The sequence below is a fragment of the Oncorhynchus tshawytscha genome, linkage group LG02, assembly GCF_018296145.1.
Source record: "Oncorhynchus tshawytscha isolate Ot180627B linkage group LG02, Otsh_v2.0, whole genome shotgun sequence".
NCBI classification, from domain to species: Eukaryota; Metazoa; Chordata; class Actinopteri; order Salmoniformes; family Salmonidae; genus Oncorhynchus; species Oncorhynchus tshawytscha.
In genome coordinates this window covers 8,237,696-8,258,000 of record NC_056430.1, presented here as the reverse complement: position 1 = coordinate 8,258,000, position 20,305 = coordinate 8,237,696, and the positions used below count along the sequence as shown (strand labels likewise).

Sequence of the window (20,305 nt, the reverse complement as noted above, 5' to 3'; positions counted from 1 at the left end):
GCTCTTCACAGATGAAAGCAGGTTCACACTGAGCACATGTGACAGAGTCTGAGTCTGAAGACGCCGTGGAGAACGTTCTGCTGCCTGCAACATCCTCCAGCATGACCGGTTTGGCGGTGGGTCAGTCATGGTGTGGGGTGGCATTTCTTTGGGGGGGCCGCACAGCCCTCCATGTGCTCGCCAGAGGTAGCCTGACTGCCATTAGGTACCGAGATGAGATCCTCAGACCCCTTGTGAGACCATATGCTGGTGCGGTTGGCCCTGGGTTCCTCCTAATTCAAGACAATACTAGACCTCATGTGGCTGGAGTGTGTCAGCAGTTCCTGCAAGAGGAAGGCATTGATGCTATGGACCTCCCGTTCCCCAGACCTGAATCCAATTGAGCACATCTGGGACATCCTGTCTCGCTCCTTCCACCAACGCACCACAGACTGTCCAGGAGTTGGCGAATGCTTTAGTCCAGGTCTGGGAGGAGATCCCTCAGGAGACCATCCGCCACCTCATCAGGAGCATGCCCAGACGTTGTAGGGAGGTCATACAGGCACGTGGAGGCCACACACACTACTGAGCCTCATTTTGACTTGTTTTAAGGACATTACATCAAAGTTGGATCAGCCTGTAGTGTAGTTTTCCACTTTAATTTTGAGCGTGACTCCAAATCCAGACCTCCATGGGTTGATAAATTTGATTTCCATTGATCATTTTTGTGTGATTTCTTAACTTTCCTAATATTAAGCACATTGCTTTGCTTTACAACCGGAGTAACCTACCTGGCTGTTATGAAAATGAACCGCGTCCTCCATTTGCTATTGAAGATGTCTTTTTTCCCACCGTCTCTGTTCTGACAGGTGCATGATATTGGCATCATAGAGAGATGGAGAGAGAGAGACGAGAGAAGGTGTATATCTATTTACTCCTGAGAGAGAGAAGTCTGGACAGGGAGAGAGAGACGAGAGAAGGTGTATATCTATTTACTCCTGAGAGAGAGACGGAGAGAGAAGTCTGGACAGGGAGAGAGAGACACGATGCAGATCATGCCCTCCATTCCTCTAGTGGCTCGTCATCTAATTTAACCACCCTCCTTTCTCCCTTCTCTCCCCACCCACTCTCTCCACCACCCCTCCCCCTGTACAATACAGAGAGTGCTGTGATTGGTTTATGGAAAGAAGAACAGTGGCAGGGCAATATTCCTCCACATTACTAAAGCTTTAGCTGTGACTGTTGATTTCTGAGCAACAACACAAGGACTTAAGTGCTCTCCTGGCAGCTCTTTTGTTGCTATAAGAAGCTCGGTGGGACACTGGGTACAATTCAGTAATGTTTAGGAATACAGTATATCGCACTAAGACTGTATTGCCATCCGTATTTGCCATGTCTTTAACCAAAGCCTAAAGGATTGTGTGTGCCCACAGCCATAGAAGAAAGCTAAAGTAATTCCACTGCCTAAAAATAGTAAAGCACCCTTTGCTGGCTCTAACAGCCGCCCAATCAGTTTGCTTCCTGTTCTTAGTAAACTGATGGAGGGATTTGTGTTTGAACAAATACAATGCTATTTTTCAGAGAACAAGTTAACTATTGACTTTCAGCATGCATGTAGAGAAGGGCACTCAACTTGTGCTGCACTGACTCAGAAGACTGAAGATTTGGTTAAAAATAAATGGATAATAAGATGTTAGTTGGAGCTGTGTAGTTACATTTAAGAGTAGCCTTTGATGTTATTGATCATACATTGTTATTGAAGAAACTAATTTGCTATGGATTTACATCCTCATCACATGGTTTGAGTTATTTATCCAATAGAACCCAGTGGGTGTTCTCCAATTTGAAACTTCTCTAACGTCACATATAGACCATGTGGTGTACCTCAGGGCAGTTGCCTTGGGCCGTTACCCTTCTCTATTTCTGCAAATGATTTGCCACTAGTCTTACACAAAGCTAGAATGACTTATGCATGTGAATATGATTCCACACTCTACATGCCAGCACCCAAAGCCATCAGAATTGGTGATTTAATAATAAACTGTTCTTATACAATACATGTAAAAGCATTTTATTTGGTTCAAAACATTCTCTAAGACCTAAACCTCAACTGGAGTTGTGTATAAAGGGTGTGACCATTGAACAAGTTGAGGAAGCGAAACTCCTAGTTATAACATTATCAATTATCACGGTCCAGTCATATTGACAAAGTTGTTGTGAAGATGGGGAGAGGTGTGTCTGTTATAAAAAAAAATGTTCTGCGTTTTTGACACAAAGATCAAATTGTACTAGTTGTTCAGGCTCTGGTCCCATCTTGATTAACGTCAGGTAATATGGTCAGATGCAGTAAAGAAAGACCTAGAAAAGCTGCTACTGGCTTAGAACAGAGTCGCGGCCTTAACATACAGAACTAACATCAACAACATGCATACCTGGGGCGGCAGGGTAGCCTAGTGGTTAGAGCATTGGACTAGTAACTGAGCAGGGTAGCCTAGTGGTTAGAGCATTGGACTAGTAACCGAAAGGTTCCAAGTTCAAATTCCCGAGCTGACAAGGTACAAAATCTGTCGTGCTGTTCTTAGGCTGTCATTGAAAATGAGAATTTGGCCTGATGTTGCCTAGTAAAATAAAGATAAAATAAATGTCTTTCCTGGTCGATGGTTGACGAGAGATAAACTGCTTCTCTTGTAGTTTTGTTGAGAGATTTTTTCTGTGATGAAAAATCCATATTGTCTACATAATCAAATAACATTCAGCTCAGACACCCATACATACCCCACAAGACATGCCACCAGGGGTCTCTTCAGACACCCATACATACCCCACAAGACATGCCACCAGGGGTCTCTTCAGACACCCATACATACCCCACAAGACATGCCACCAGGGGTCTCTTCAGACACCCATACATACCCCACAAGGCATGCCACCAGGGGTCTCTTCAGACACCCATACATACCCCACAAGGCATGCCACCAGGGGTCTCTTCAGACACCCATACATACCCCACAAGGCATGCCACCAGGGGTCTCTTCAGACACCCATACATACCCCACAAGGCATGCCACCAGGGGTCTCTTCAGACACCCATACATACCCCACAAGGCATGCCACCAGGGGTCTCTTCACAGTCACTACGTCCAAAAGGAATTCACAGCAACACACAGTTTTATTCAGAGCCATGATCGTGTGGAACTCCCTTCCATCTCCTATTACTCAAGAAAACAGAAAAATGACCTTTTAAGAAAATGGATTAAACAACATCTCATAGAATGGCAGGGATTGTCAGGACACACACTAACACACACACACACACACACACACACACACACACACACACACACACACACACACTCTAACACACACATAATTGTTGTTGTTGTATTGTTTGTGTATGGTGGTATTTTAAATGTGTTACTGTCCTTGTGTATCAGTGTTTTGTTACTTGTTGTCGTGTTTTGTGTTTCTTGTGGACCCCAGGAAGAGTAGCTGCTGCTTCTGCTAAATCTATTGGGGCTCCTGGTAACATAAACAGCAGATCCTGTAAACTAGATTAGAGTTAGACAGGGCATTTGTTCTGTCATTATAGTGTTGTTTTGTGATGATGTTGTTTTTGTCGGAATAACTCGGGCAATTTAAAAGTATTGAACACAACAAACCCATTAAACGCCATATTGAAACATATTAAAATGGTTTCTCCGTTTTAATCACATAAATGTATCTTCATTTCAGTGGTTTTTCCATGATAGTATTTTATTATCTCAGTTTGCATTGTGACATAATGATGTTAACTTCGGTGCCTAAAAGTTGGCCCTGTATTTCACTGTGCTTATTTAATTTAATTTAATTTATGCATTTTATTTAACCTTTTATTTTAACTAGGCAAGTTATTGTGGGAGGGCTGAGGAGGTTCTGTTCTTTGTATGTGGTTACTGCGGCCCAAAGTTAACTAGACACAGTAAAGATATTGTCAGGTGTGTACGATGATAACAACAACATCTCGACAACAGACATTGTTTTTTTTTATTTTGTCCTTATACAACCATATGCTTATTGTGTGAGCAGACTTTTGTTGTTCTGTTCTTTAATCTGAAACATTTTGCAGGTCTACAACATAATAATCTCTAACAACGGCCATATATTGTATGTGGACGTTTGTGTCCACTAATTGCTTATTCCTTCGTTATTATGGTCTTTAAATGGATTGCCTACTTGGTGGAGGGTGCTATTATTAAAGAAGGTTAATTAGTAACTTTGTGTGTAACCTGAACAGGTGTTCGAGATTGATAGTGGCAGGGAGGGATAGCCTCATGCTGACACCTTTTTGAGGCGTGAAACAATCTTGGGCTACAGTTACAGTATAACTTCAATAGCTTGCGGGTAAATGGCATCCACAATTGCAGTGTGTGTGTGTGTTGTGTGTGTGTGTGTGTGTGTGTGTGTGTGTGTGTGTGTGTGTGTTCAGTTTGGACACTTCAGAAACGATACCTGATGGTTTTGTACGTAGCTCTTTTAATACCACGCTGAAGGTACACGTTCTCTCAAGGACACTTGACCTGAATTACTGCACTAGAATAGGCTCTTCGTTTCACTAAAGTGGATTCCCCCCCCCCACTGCCAATTCATTTAGTTGTACTGCATGGCAGAATGATTGTTGGAGATTGCTGACTGATGATGAGCGATTCATCTCGCTGAGATCTTTTGTTAGTCCCTCTAATTGACTTTAACTGAAAATCACAGCTATTGTTTTTGTTAAACCAGATTGAATCTTAATATTGTACTATTTTTAAAACGGCAGGGAATGTAGAGATCGATCGTTGTAATGGGGGGGCTCAGACAAGAATGTCTGAAACCCCCATATACAGTATGTAGTCTGAGTCAGCTCAAACCCCCATTGCCAGGGGGTATATGTTGTCCTGAGTCAGCTCAAACCCCCATTGCCAGGGGTATATGTTGTCCTGAGTCAGCTCAAACCCCAATTGCCAGGGGTATATGTTGTCCTGAGTCAGCTCAAACCCCCATTGCCAGGGGTATATGTTGTCCTGAGTCAGCTCAAACCCCCATTGCCAGGGGTATATGTTGTCCTGAGTCAGCTCAAACCCCCATTGCCAGGGGTATATGTTGTCCTGAGTCAGCTCAAACCCCCATTGCCAGGGGTATATGTAGTCCTGAGTCAGCTCAAACCCCCATTGCCAGTAGGGTAGCCCTGAGTCAGCTCAAACCCCCATTGCCAGGGGTATAGTCCTGAGTCAGCTCAAACCCCCATTGCCAGGGGTATATGTAGTCCTGAGTCAGCTCAAACCCCCATTGCCAGGGGTATATGTTGTCCTGAGTCAGCTCAAACCCCCATTGCCAGGGGGTATATGTAGCCCTGAGTCAGCTCAAACCCCCATTGCCAGGGGTATATGTAGCCCTGAGTCAGCTCAAACCCCCATTGCCAGGGGTATATGTTGTCCTGAGTCAGCTGCCAGTTCCAGTTCTCTGCTACCGATGACTGGAACAAACTACAAAAATCTCTGAAACTGGAAACACTTATCTCTCTCACTAGCTTTAAGCACCAGCTGTCAGATCAGCTCACAGATTACTGCACCTGTACACAGCCCATCTATAATTTAGCCCAACTACCTCTCCCCCTACCTCCCTTATCTCACCTCATTTGCTCACATTGTATATAGACTTATTTTTCTACTGTATTATTGACTGTATGTTTGTTTATTCCATGTGTAACTCTGTGTTGTTTTGTGTGTCGAACTGCTTTGCTTTATTCTTGGCCAGGTCGCAATTGTAAATGAGAACTTGTTCTCAACTTGCCTACCTGGTTAAATAAAGGTGTTCTCAACTTGTCTACCTGGATAAATAAAGGTGTTCTCAACTTGCCTACCTGGTTAAATAAAGGTGTTCTCAACTTGTCTACCTGGATAAATAAAGGTGAAATAAAAAATTAAAACATATATTTTTTAAAATGGACTTTTACAGACAGTGTGGGGATAATATCTAATGTCAAGCTAACAGAACACAGGGCTTTGAGTGTCCTGCCTTCATCTGTCTCTCCCTCCTTGGTCTGAGAAGACTAGATGTCTCTAGGACAGTAGTCACCAACCGGTCGATCGCTTAGTAACCGCAGGTCGTTCTTCAAGTCATTCCTAGTCGATCACCAAACATTTATGTGATAAAAGCCATCGATAGAGGCTGTGATAGAAGCCAACGATAGAGGCTGTGATAAAAGCCAATGATAAAAGCCAACGATAGAGGCTGTGATAGAAGCCAAGGCTGTGATAGAGGCTGTGATAGAAGCCAACGATAGAGGCTGTGATAGAAGCCAATGATAGAGGCTGTGATAAAAGCCAACGATAGAGGCTGTGATAAAGCCAATGATAGAGGCTGTGATAGAGGATGTGCTAGGGGCTGTGTTAGAGTCTTTATTTTTGATTGTGTTGCGCTGTTGGTGGTAGATGAACTTGATTCAGAAGCCCTGAGCATCGGGTAAACAAAGTGTTTCCATTTTGAACCATTTCATTTGTCTGAAAAGACAAACTCCGCCTACCTGGTGGACTGGGAGATCTGCGCTGGCCAATCGGATAGCTCAAATCATCGTTCCTACAGCTTCCCCGGCCAGAAGCAAAGTTTGATACTAGCCTACATGAGATTTCATAACTTTTAAAACCCTGACCACAGAGAGAGAGAGTGTCAGAATACAGTAAAGACCTGCTGTTTTTATGCTTGAGTTCACGTCTACGTTTTTATTCAGCACTGCCAACACTGTCTTTAGTCAACATTATTACAAAACATAAAACGTGCTTCTCTCTACTTCCAGTCCCACTGCAGCTGCAATGAATGAGTAGCCAAGTGTATCGTCAGCCCCGCGTGTTTAAATATTACTGGCAGCTCATCATGTCTATTTTAATACGGGAGCAAATTCTCACAGCAATGTTCCAACATCTAGTGGAAAGCCTTCCCAGAAGAATGGAGGCTGTTATAGCAGCAATGTTCCAACATCTAGTGGAAAGCCTTCCTAGAAGAATGGAGGCTGTTATAGCAGCAATGTTCCAACATCTAGTGGAAAGCCTTCCCAGAAGAATGGAGGCTGTTATAGCAGCAATGTTCCAACATCTAGTGGAAAGCCTTCCTAGAAGAATGGAGGCTGTTATAGCAGCAATGTTCCAACATCTAGTGGAAAGCCTTCCCAGAAGAATGGAGGCTGTTGTAGCAGCAATGTTCCAACATCTAGTGGAAAGCCTTCCCAGAAGAGTGGAGGCTGTTATAGCAGCAATGTTCCAACATCTAGTGGAAAGCCTTCCCAGAAGAGTGGAAGCTGTTATAGCAGCAATGTTCCAACATCTAGTGGAAAGCCTCCCCAGAAGAATGGAGGCTGTTATAGCAGCAAAGGGGGGGGGACCAACTCCTTATTAATGCCCACGATTTTGGAATGAGATGTTTGACGAGCAGGTGTCCACATACTGTTGGTCATGTAGTCTATGAGAAGGTAGTAAAGATCTGATTTGTTAAAGTTGACTTAAAACTTCTCCGTTCTGTCCAGGTATGTAAAGGGACACCCTCCCAAAGCTGATTTCATCTGTCCTAACCACTAACCCTAACCCCTAGTTCTATCCCCAACTTTCATATAACTATCATTCTGTTCTGTCGCAGGTGTGAGATCAGAGACACTCACCTGGTTGAGGAGAGCATCCCGGAGACCCTGAAGATCAATAACACCCTCCTCTAGTCCTCTAACAGATCCGATAGGATGCTATAGGACCGATCCTAACTGTCCTTCTGCTTCCATGTTCCAAGGTATGAGATTAGAGACACTCACCTGGTTGAGGAAAGCGTTCTGGAGACCCTGAAGATCAAATCTGACTTCCTCAACTTCAAGCCCCGCCCCTTTAACATGCGTGAGTTCTACGACCGGACGGGCCACGACATCAAGGACATGCTGCTGTCATGCTACTACCGCGGCATGGAGTGCAGCGCTGAGGACTTCACTGTGGTGAGTCACCATGTAGCATCTGGTTGTAACTCTGTGATGCTAAGCTGTCTGCCCTCTGCTGGCTACGTGAACACAGCTCATCACCGTGGTGTTGTAGCATAGAGTGTAGGACTGACTGGGTCTGACCTTCCTCTAATGGTTTTTATCTGATGCAGCTGATCATCCACCATCAAAGTGGTGAGTGACATTGTAGCGCGTGCAACGGAGGTGGTTCGGAGAATTATGCTCTCGCTCTTGATCAGTAACCTTACCTGAGACCAGAAGACTTGTCTTAACGCTACAAGGTCGATTCTAGGCTCTAGGTCAATTCTAGGTCAAATCTAGGTTAATTCTAGGCTCTAGGTCAATTCTAGGCTCTAGGTCAGTTTCAGGCTCTAGATCAATTTCAGGCTCTAGGTCAGTTTCAGGCTCTAGGTCAATTCTAGGCTCTAGGTCAATTCTAGAGCCAGGTCAATTCTAGGCTATAGGTCAATTCTAGGCTCTAGGTCAATTCTAGGTTAATTCTAAGGATCTAGTTCAATTCTAGGCTCTAGGTCAGTTTCAGGCTCTAGGTCAGTTTCAGGCTCTAGGTCAGTTTCAGGCTCTAGGTCAATTTCAGGTTTTACATCAATTCTAGGCTCTAGATCAATTTCAGGCTCTAGATCAATTTCAGGCTCTAGGTCAGTTTCAGGCTCTAGGTCAATTCTAGGCTCTAGGTCAATTCTAGAGCCAGGTCAATTCTAGGCTCTAGGTCAATTCTAGGCTCTAGGTCAATTCTAGGTTAATTCTAAGGATCTAGTTCAATTCTAGGCTCTAGGTCAGTTTCAGGCTCTAGGTCAGTTTCAGGTTCTAGGTCAGTTTCAGGCTCTAGGTCAGTTTCAGGCTCTAGGTCAGTTTCAGGCTCTAGGTCAGTTTCAGGCTCTAGGTCAGTTTCAGGCTCTAGGTCAGTTTCAGGCTCTAGGTCAGTTTCAGGCCAGTTTCAGGCTCTAGGTCAGTTTCAGGCTCTAGATCAATTCAAGGCTCTAGGTCAGTGGTCTAACACCATCAGTTGGTTGGAACCCAGTTGTTTCCACATATACCAGGCAACTCTGTCCTGGTTTCTGTCTCTGTGGGATACAGCGGTGAGAAATACTGCATTTCTTCATCTGGTCTGGAAACTCTGTGAAGTCCCTAACTCCATGATACCTGTAGTCTCTGTAGCATTGAGCTCTAGACTCTAACTCCATGATACCTGTAGTCTCTGTAGCATTGAGCTTTAGACTCTAACTCCATGATACCTGTAGTCTTTCTTTGACCTACCCACCTGCGTTTGTCGTAGAAACACCTCTCCAGACTTTCGGGGACCCCCTTCTTTAGGACGGAGAGAAAAAAGGTCAATGTTAAAGTTCATTTCCTGCAATTCTACACATGTTGCTATGGGGCGTAGAGAAAAGGTTGTTGTTTATGACCCATTTCACACAATTCTACAAAAAAAAATGTTTTGCCATGGGGCAGAGAGACATTTTTGCACTTTTAAAGCAGGTTTTCTGCAATTTTACACATTTTAGACTTGACTTATATATGATACCTGAGTGAAAGTGACTAACAAAATCAATGGGGGTCCCCTGGAGGTGCCTGTTCGCTATTCAATCACGATTACTAAAAGTTTAGATAACAGGCTTGACTAACATACCAGTCTAAAAATTGTTAGCCGACATGACTAATTGAGTGACTGTCAATGACTTCTAAAACAAGAGAAGAATTGCTGATCACAATTTTAACTGGCGCCTTGTGTATTCTACTATTCTGACTCTCAACAGTATGTTGAGATCCTGACTGAGGCCCCCCCAATCCCCAACAAAAATTATATATTTGTAATATTTTTGGGGGTCGGGCCTAAGCTATCACTTATGTTGTTTATGCCTGGAGCCGGCCCTGCTCAGTAACACATAAATACCTCCGTTTGTGCCTCTCTTCTTCAGATGTTTTCAGCCTTTTAAGTCAAATAGTAAAAACTGACGTGAAACAAAAGTAGCGGCACATTTCAAAAGGACCTGTTGACTTAGAGGTGTCTGTTGTGAAGATGTCTGCAGTTCCTGTTTCCGTTTGAATGAAAACAACCATTTACCTGGATTAACGTGGATTTTTATCGTCGCAGTGCTTCATTCCGCTCTGCCACGACAACAAATAAATAAAATCATTGAAATGATATGATTGATGTGAAATACAAAGCCACGCAGGTGTATCTTTCATCTGAAAACTGTATCATTGACTTCTTTGATCAACTGCCAAAATAGTCAGCCCACATCGAGTGACCTAACATGAGTTCCTGTGTCGACTACAAGGATAATGCTGTGGCTCTCCTCTCCTCTCCTCTCCTCTCCTCTCCTCTCCTCTCCTCTCCTCTCCTCTCCTCTCCTCTCCTCTCCTCTCCTCTCCTCTCCTCTCCTCTCCTCTCCTCTCCTCTCCTCTCCTCTCCTCTCCTCTCCTCTCCTCTCCTCTCCCTGCCCTTCACTGTCCCTCTGCTGAGGTAAAATGTTCACGGTCTGAAAGACACACCTTTCCCTATGGCCCTTAGAAACGTGTACTGCCAGGTCCTGTAATGTGCTCTACTCTGCCGTGAGGGTCCTGTAGTATCATACTGTAGTATCATACTGTAGTATCATAATGTAGTATCATACTGTAGTCTCTACTCTGCTGTGAGGGTCCTGTAGTATCATAATGTAGTATCATAATGTAGTATCATAATGTAGTATCATACTGTAGTCTCTACTCTGCCGTGAGGGTCCTGTAGTATCATACTGTAGTATCATACTGCAGTATCATACTGTAGTATCATAATGTAGTATCATACTGTAGATCAGTATCATAATGTAGTATCATACTGTAGTCTCTAATCTGCTGTGAGGGTCCTGTAGTATCATAATGTAGTATCATAATGTAGTATCATAATGTAGTATCATACTGTAGTCTCTACTCTGCCGTGAGGGTCCTGTAGTATCATACTGTAGTATCATACTGCAGTATCATAATGTAGTATCATAATGTAGTATCATACTGTAGTATCATAATGTAGTATCATAATGTAGTATCATACTGTAGTCTCTACTCTGCTGTGAGGGTCCTGTAGTATCATACTGTAGTATCATACTGTAGTATCATAATGTAGTATCATAATGTAGTATCATAATGTAGTATCATACTGTAGTATCATAATGTAGGATCATAATGTAGGATCATACTGTAGTCTCTACTCTGCTGTGAGGGTCCTGTAGGATCATAATGTAGTATCATAATGTAGTATCATACTGTAGTATCATACTGTAGTATAATAATGTAGTATCATACTGTAGTATCATACTGTTGTCTCTACTCTGCCGTGAGGGTCCTGTAGTATCATACTGTAGTATCATACTGTAGTCTCTACTCTGCCGTGAGGGTCCTGTAGTATCATAATGTATTATCATACTGTAGTATCATAATGTAGTATCATAATGTAGTATCATACTGTAGTATCATACTGTAGTATCATACTGTAGTATAATAATGTAGTATCATACTGTAGTATCATAATGTAGTATCATACTGTAGTCTCTACTCTGCTGTGAGGGTCCTGTAGTATCATACTGTAGTATCATACTGTAGTATCATACTGTAGTATCATAATGTAGGATCATAATGTAGTATCATACTGTAGTATCATAATGTAGTATCATACTGTAGTATCATAATGTAGGATCATAATGTAGGATCATACTGTAGTCTCTACTCTGCTGTGAGGGTCCTGTAGGATCATAATGTAGTATCATAATGTAGTATCATACTGTAGTATCATAATGTAGTATCATAATGTAGTATCATACTGTTGTCTCTAATCTGCCGTGAGGGTCCTGTAGTATCATAATGTATTATCATACTGTAGTATCATAATGTAGTATCATACTGTAGTATCATACTGTAGTATCATACTGTAGTATAATAATGTAGTATCATACTGTAGTATCATACTGTAGTCTCTACTCTGCCGTGAGGGTCCTGTAGTATCATAATGTAGTATCATACTGTAGTCTCTAGTATCAGGGTAATGTAGTATCATAATGTAGTATCATACTGTAGTATCATAATGTAGTATCATAATGTAGTATCATACTGTAGTATCATAATGTAGTATCATAATGTAGTCTCTACTCTGCTGTGAGGGTCCTGTAGTATCATACTGTAGTATCATACTGTAGTATCATACTGTAGTATCATACTGTAGTATAATAATGTAGTATCATACTGTAGTCTCTACTCTGCTGTGAGGGTCCTGTAGTATCATACTGTAGTATCATACTGTAGTATAATAATGTAGTATCATAATGTAGTCTCTACTCTGCCGTGAGGGTCCTGTAGGGTCATACTGCAGTATCATAATGTAGTATCATACTGTAGTCTCTACTCTGCTGTGAGGGTCCTGTAGTATCATACTAGTATCATACTGTAGTATCATACTGTAGTATCATAATGTAGTATCATAATGTAGTCTCTACTCTGCCGTGAGGGTCCTGTAGTATCATACTGTAGTATCATACTGTAGTATCATACTGTAGTATAATAATGTAGTATCATACTGTAGTCTCTACTCTGCCGTGAGGGTCCTGTAGTATCATACTGTAGTATCATAATGTAGTATCATAATGTAGTATCATAATGTAGTATCATAATGTAGGATCATAATGTAGTATCATACTGTAGTCTCTACTCTGCCGTGAGGGTCCTGTAGTATCATAATGTAGTATCATACTGTAGTATCATAATGTAGTATCATAATGTAGTATCATAATGTAGTCTCTACTCTGCTGTGAGGGTCCTGTAGTATCATAATGTAGTATCATACTGTAGTATCATAATGTAGTATCATACTGTAGTCTCTACTCTGCCGTGAGGGTCCTGTAGTATCATACTGTAGTATCATAATGTAGGATCATAATGTAGTATCATACTGTAGTCTCTACTCTGCCGTGAGGGTCCTGTAGTATCATAATGTAGGATCATACTGTAGTATCATACTGTAGTATCATAATGTAGGATCATAATGTAGTATCATACTGTAGTCTCTACTCTGCCGTGAGGGTCCTGTAGTATCATAATGTAGTATCATACTGTAGTCTCTACTCTGCCGTGAGGGTCCTGTAGTATCATATTGTAGTATCATAATGTAGTATCATACTGTAGTATCATAATGTAGTATCATACTGTAGTATAATAATGTAGTATCAATGTAGTCTCTACTCTGCTGTGAGGGTCCTGTAGTATCATACTCTAGTATCATACTGTAGTATCATAATGTAGTATCATACTGTAGTCTCTACTCTGCCGTGAGGGTCCTGTAGTATCATAATGTAGTATCATACTGTAGTCTCTACTCTGCCGTGAGGGTCCTGTAGTATCATACTGTAGTATCATACTGTAGTATCATACTGTAGTATCATACTGTAGTATCATAATGTAGGATCATAATGTAGTATCATACTGTAGTCTCTACTCTGCCGTGAGGGTCCTGTAGTATCATAATGTAGTATCATACTGTAGTCTCTACTCTGCTGTGAGGGTCCTGTAGTATCATACTGTAGTATCATAATGTAGTATCATAATGTAGGAATGTAGTATCATACTGTAGTCTCTACTCTGCCGTGAGGGTCCTGTAGTATCATAATGTAGTATCATACTGTAGTCTCTACTCTGCTGTGAGGGTCCTGTAGTATCATACTGTAGTATCATACTGTAGTATCATAATGTAGTATCATACTGTAGTATCATACTGTAGTCTCTACTCTGCTGTGAGGGTCCTGTAGTAATGTGATGTCTCTGTGTTTGTTTGTGATGATGTGGGATGTAATGGAGATTAGACCTGTTCAGCTAACAGCTCAGCAGAGAGCACTCATTAGTGTCTGTCCCAAATGGCACCCTATTCCCTACATAGTGCACTAGTTTTGACCAGAAGTGGTGCACTATGTAGGGGATGTGATGCAATTTGAGATGCAAATCAAATGGTGTGTAAAGAGTCATCCCCCCCCACACACACACACACACACACACACACACACACACACACACACACGTTTACACATACACTCATAGACACCATACACACTCACGTACAGATGTGTTTTTTTCAGTGTAAGTTGATTTAATCAACTTGAAAATGAAAGCAACTGAACAATTTTTTTTATTTTATTAGTTTGAATTGACCCTTGTATTTGTTATTTTTTGGGAAGTTTTGCCCTTTCAAATGGAATATGTCCAGGCCCTCTCATTGACTTGATGATACTTGAGGCCACTTGGTTTACGTCTGTATTCATAGAAACGACATTTCACGTCTCACTTGATGCTAGCCGCAGAATTTTGTGGAAGTGGTCTCTTCCTGATTTACACAGTGCCTTCGGAAAATATTCAAACCCCTTGACTTTTACCACATTTTGTTATGTTACTGCCTTATTCTAAAATGGATGAAATAATATAAAAATCCTGAGCAATCTGAACTCAATTCCTGAAAATGACAAAGCGAAAACAGGTTTTTGTATATGTTTGCAAATTAAAAAAACAGAAGTACCTTATTTACATAAGTATTCAGACCCTTTGCTATGAGACTCGAAATTGAGCTCAGGTGCATCCTGTTTCCATTGGTCATCCTTGAGATGTTTGTACAACTTGATTGGAGTCCACCTGTGGTAAATTAAATTGATTGCACATGATTAGGAAAGGCAGATACCTGTCTATATAAGGTCCCACAGTTGACAGTGCATCTCAGAGCAAAAACCAAGCCATCAGGTCGAAGGAATTGTCCGTAAAGTACTGAGACATGATTGTGTCGAGGCACAGATCTGGGGAAGGGTACCAAAACATTTCTGCAGCGTTGAAGGTCCCCTAGAACACAGTGGCCTCCATCATTCTTAAATGGAAGAAGTTTGGAACCACCGAGACTCTTCCTAAAAAGTCAATTGGTCTGAATGTTTTCCAAATGCACTGTATGTCCTTGGATGTCTGTGTGTCTCAATCCATCTCTCGCTACCATATTGACTTGCATGCTGACAGTACTGAACATTGGCACACTCACACACACACACACTAGTGTGATACCTGAACGACTGATTTTTTGTTGTTGTAGGAAAACAACAATATTGGATGTTCTAAGTTTACAACGATGCTTAAACCACACCAGGAGACCACTTTTGAGGTCTGGGAAAAACCCATGAAATTTAGATTTTTGAGTGTAGTTACGCTTGCTAGCACCAAGCACTGTTGTTGGGTTAGCTCTGTTTCTGTAGCACAGCCACCTAGCACTGTTGTTGGGTTAGCGCTGTTTCTGTAGCACAGCCACCTAGCACTGTTGTTGGGTTAGCTCTGTTTCTGTAGCACAGCCACCTAGCACTGTTGTTGGGTTAGCGCTGTTTCTGTAGCACAGCCACCTGGCACTGTTGTTGGGTTAGCTCTGTTTCTGTAGCACAGCCACCTAGCACTGTTGTTGGGTTAGCGCTGTTTCTGTAGCACAGCCACCTAGCACTGTTGTTGGGTTAGCTCTGTTTCTGTAGTGCATTTGTGATGGAGTTTTCAAAACAAATTCCCACTGGATTGATGCAAGTAATCATGATTCTGCCAGGTAGGCAAGGCAGAATCATGTAACCGAAAGGTTGCAAGTTCAAATCCCCGAGCTGAGAAGGTACAAATCTGTTGTTCCGCCACCTGAACAAGGCAGTTAACCCACTGTTCCTAGGCCGTCATTGAAAATAAGAATTTGTTCTTAACTGACTTGCCTAGTTAAATAAAGGTAAAAATAAATAAATAAAAACATGAATTGTGATATGCCTACGCTTGAGCAAATGTAATACATTTTCCTAATAAGTTCAATACATTTGAGTTGATTTCCAAAACGTACAACACCGATAGGACAACCGACGGTAACAAATTCAAATACCGGACCGTTTTTTTTTTTTTTTTTCACGTTATAGTATTGGAAAAAAGTAGCAACGTTTTGGTACACAGTGCCACACACACACACACACACACACACACACACACACACACACACACAGCTTTTCTGATAAATGATCCGTTGCAAAACTGACTGCTATTTGTCTTGTTGTTGTGAGATACTTTACGGAGGGTTGGATTAGACGGTGCAAATAATGTGTGTTTTTATATAGAGCTTTTCCAGGTGCTTAACATTACGTTGTATAGAGGGAACCTGCATCATTCACTACCAATGTGTTGAATCCACTGGGGTGATGTGAGAGGTGGCTATAGTGTTACACAGCTAACAGGAATAGCTGTACTGTATGTTGTGGCCTCTCTCTCTCTCTCTGTCTCTCTCTCTCTCTCTGTCTCTCTCTCTCTCTCTGTCTCTCTCTCTGTCTCTCTCTCTGTCTCTCTCTCTGTCTCTCTCTCTGTCTCTCTCTCTCTCTCTCTCTCTCTCTCTGTCTCTCTCTCTCTCTTTCTCTCTCTCTCTGTCTCTCCCTCTGTCTCTCGCTCTGTCTCTCGCTCTGTCTCTCGCTCTGTCTCTCGCTCTGTCTCTCGCTCTGTCTCTCGCTCTGTCTCTCGCTCTCTCTCCCTCTGTCTCTCCCTCTGTCTCTCTCTCTGTCTCTCTCTGTCTCTCTCTTTCTCTCTTTCTCTCTCTCTGTCTCTCGCTCTGTCTCTCGCTCTGTCTCTCCCTCTGTCTCTCCCTCTGTCGCTCAATTCATTTCCATTCAAGGGCTTTATTGGCATGGGAAACATGTGTTAACATTGCCAAAGCAAGTGAGGTAGATAATATATAAAGTGAAATAAACAATAAAAATGAACAGTAAACATTACACATACAGAAGTTTCAAAACAATAAAGATATTACAAATGTCATTATATATATATATATATATATATATATATACAGTGTTTTAACAATGCACAAATGGTAAAGGACACAAGATAAAATAAATATGGGTTGTATTTACAATGGTTTGTTCTTCACTGGTTGCCCTTTTCTCGTGGCAACACGTCACAAATCTTGCTGCTGTGATGGCACACTGTGGAATTTCACCCAGTAGATATGGGAGTTTTTCAAAATTGGATTTGTTTTCGAATTCTTTGTGGATCTGTGTAATCTGAGGGAAATATGTCTCTCTAATATGGTCATACATTGGGCAGGAGGTTAGGAAGTGCAGCTCAGTTTCCACCTCATTTTGTGGCAGGTGAGCACATAGCCTGTCTTCTCTTGAAAGCCATGTCTGCCTACGGCGGCCTTTCTCAATAGCAAGTCTATGCTCACTGAGTCTGTACATAGTCAAAGCTTTCCTTAATTTTGGGTCAGTCACAGTGGTCAGGTATTCTGCCACTGTGTACTCTCTGTGTAGGGCCAAATAGCATTCTAGTTTGCTCAGTTTTTTTGTTCATTCTTTCCAATGTGTCAAGTAATTATATATCTCTCTCTCTCTCTCCAATTCCCTTTCACCCTCCATCTCCCACTAAGAGGTATTTTCTGGGGCTTTTTCCCTTTATCTGATCATGAAGAACCATAGGAAAGAGGAATAAGTACAAATGAATATGAATAAGAGAGCTGAGAGCTGGTGAATTAGTTCCCACGGGAGATCATAAACACAGCACTGATTTCATTTCAATTACCTTATTTAATTACAGAGACAAAGGGACTGTTAACATAAAAAATAAAAAAAATAAAAAAACATCCACCTATATCTACTTGGACATATACATACCTGTATATTAATCACAGGAGGCTGCAGAGGGGAGAACGGCTCATAATAATGGCCGGAACGGGGCAAACGGTTTCCATGTGTTTGTGTTTGAAACCATTCCATGTGTTTGAAACCATTCCATGTGTTTGAAACCATTCCATGTGTTTGATACCATTCCATGTGTTTGATACCATTCCATGTGTTTGATACCATTCCATGTGTTTGATACCATTCCATGTGTTTGATACCATTCCATGTGTTTGATACCATTCCATGTGTTTGATACCATTCCATGTGTTTGATACCATTCCATGTGTTTGATACCATTCCATGTGTTTGATACCATTCCATGTGTTTGATACCATTCCATGTGTTTGATACCATTCCATGTGTTTGATACCATTCCATGTGTTTGATACCATTCCATGTATTTGATACCATTCCATGTGTTTGATACCATTCCATGTATTTGATACCATTCCATGTGTTTGATGTGTTTGATACCATTCTACCGATTCCACTCCAGTCATTACCACACTCCTCCTGTGATATTGGTTCCCAATCAGAGACAGCTGTTTATCGTTGTCTCTGATTGGAGATCCTATTTAGGTTGCCATTTACCAGAGATAGATGGGAGGTGTTGAATGGTGCTGAAGGATGGGACTGGATGGTGTTAAGAGATAGATGGGAGGGGTTGAATGGAGCTGAAGGATTGGACTGGATGGTGTTAAGAGATAGATGGGAGGGGTTGAATGTAGCTGAAGGATGGGGACTAATAACAACTAATAACAAGATAACTAATGTAAACGTGAGAACCTTTATGAAAAGAACACAGTCTGAAATAGATGGCAAATAGAAACTGGATGGACATCCTAAATATATGGGAGAGGTTGAGGAAGGATGAGTTAAAAACAAACAAATGTATATAGTATGTATAAGCTGGAAATACAGGCCTAATATCACGGTCGTCAGAAAGAGGAGACCAAGGCGCAGCGTGATAAGAATGCATTATTCTTTTAATGAAGAAATAACACAGAACAAAACGACCGTTTATATATATATATGTGTGTGTGTATGTGTATATGTATGTATTTATATGTGTATGTACTGTATGTGTCTATATATTTGCAAAATAATATATGGAGGATTGGAAGTGATGCACACAACTACATTAATGGAGGCTACAAACTATCTGCAATATTAAATCTGATCTACCCCTAAAATAAAATAAATATATATAAATGTAATATTTGTATTTTTTGCCAGCTGCATCCCAATATTACAACCCTCAGGTAACTGCTCTGACTCCAGACTCCTATTAGTAACAGCGAGTGGCAGTAAGGTGAGGTGAGGTAAGTTCAGCTATAGTGTAAGGTAAGGTCGTCTAAGGTGCACTTGCCAAATAACAAGTGTTTGACTTTTTTTAAATTTTTTTTTTACTTACAGCACTAGTTTGTTAAATACATACAAAGTGATTCACGAGGCATATCTAGACTCACACAGCTCAACAGTCCAGTCTTTCCCCTAGCTTAACTTCCAGGTGAGGCATCTACAATGATAGGAGAAACACGGCAAGAGTTTACCTCCATCTTCTCAGCTGATGACCTTCAATGATCATGAGTCTACACCGAGTTTACAAAACATTAGGAACACCTGCTCTTTCCATGACATAGACTGACCAGGTGAATCCAGGTGAAAGCTATGATCCCTTATTGATGTCACTTGTTAAATCCACTGCAATCAGTGTAGATGAAGGTGAGGAGACAAGTTAAAGAAGGACTTTTAACCCTTGAGACAGTTGAGACATGTATTGTGTCTGTGTGCCATTCAGAGGGTGAATGAACAAGACTAAACATTGAAGTGTCTTTAAACATCCACACCGATGGAACAGTAGTGGAGAGGGTAGCAAGTTTTAAGTTCCTCGGCATACACATCACAGACAAACTGAATTGGTCCACTCACACAGACAGCATCGTGAGGAAGGCGCAGCAGCGCCTCTTCAACCTCAGGAGGCTGAAGAAATTCGGCTTGTCACCAAAAGCACTCACAAACTTCTACAGATGCACAATCGAGAGCATCCTGGCGGGCTGTATCACCGCCTGGTATGGCAACTGCACCGCCCTCAACCGTAAGGCTCTCCAGAGGGTAGTGAGGTCTGCACAACGCATCACCGGGGGCAAACTACCTGCCTCCAGGACACCTACACCACCCGATGCTACAGGAAGGCCATAAAGATCATCAAGGACATCAACCACCCGAGCCACTGCCTGTTCACCCCGCTGTCATCCAGAAGGCGAGGTCAGTACAGGTGCATCAAAGCTGGGACCGAGAGACTGAAAAACAGCTTCTATCTCAAGGCCATCAGACTGTTAAACAGCCACCACTAACATTGAGTGGCTACTGCCAACACACTGTCAATGACACTGACTCCAGCCACTTTAATCATGGGAATTGATGGGAAATGATGTAAATATATCACTAGCCACTTTAAACAATGCTACCTTATATAATGGTTCATCTCATATGCATTTGATACTGTACTCTATATCATCGACTGCATCCTTATGTAATACATGTATCACTAGCCACTTTAACTATGCCACTTGGTTTACATACTTATCTCATATGTATATACTGTACTCGATATCATCTACTGTATCTTGCCTATGCTGCT

At 41.7% G+C, this 20,305-nt stretch overlaps 1 protein-coding gene across 1 annotated transcript in view; it reads left to right on the top strand.

The window, feature by feature from the left end:
* LOC112263252 (acid-sensing ion channel 1) overlaps positions 1–20,305 on the top strand; it is a 426,839-nt gene that overhangs the window by 31,616 nt on the left and 374,918 nt on the right. Inside the window, exon 2 of the mRNA XM_042329911.1 lies at positions 7,771–7,966. Within this exon, the coding sequence (XP_042185845.1) occupies positions 7,771–7,966 (196 nt within the window). The remainder of the gene's footprint in view (positions 1–7,770; positions 7,967–20,305) is intronic.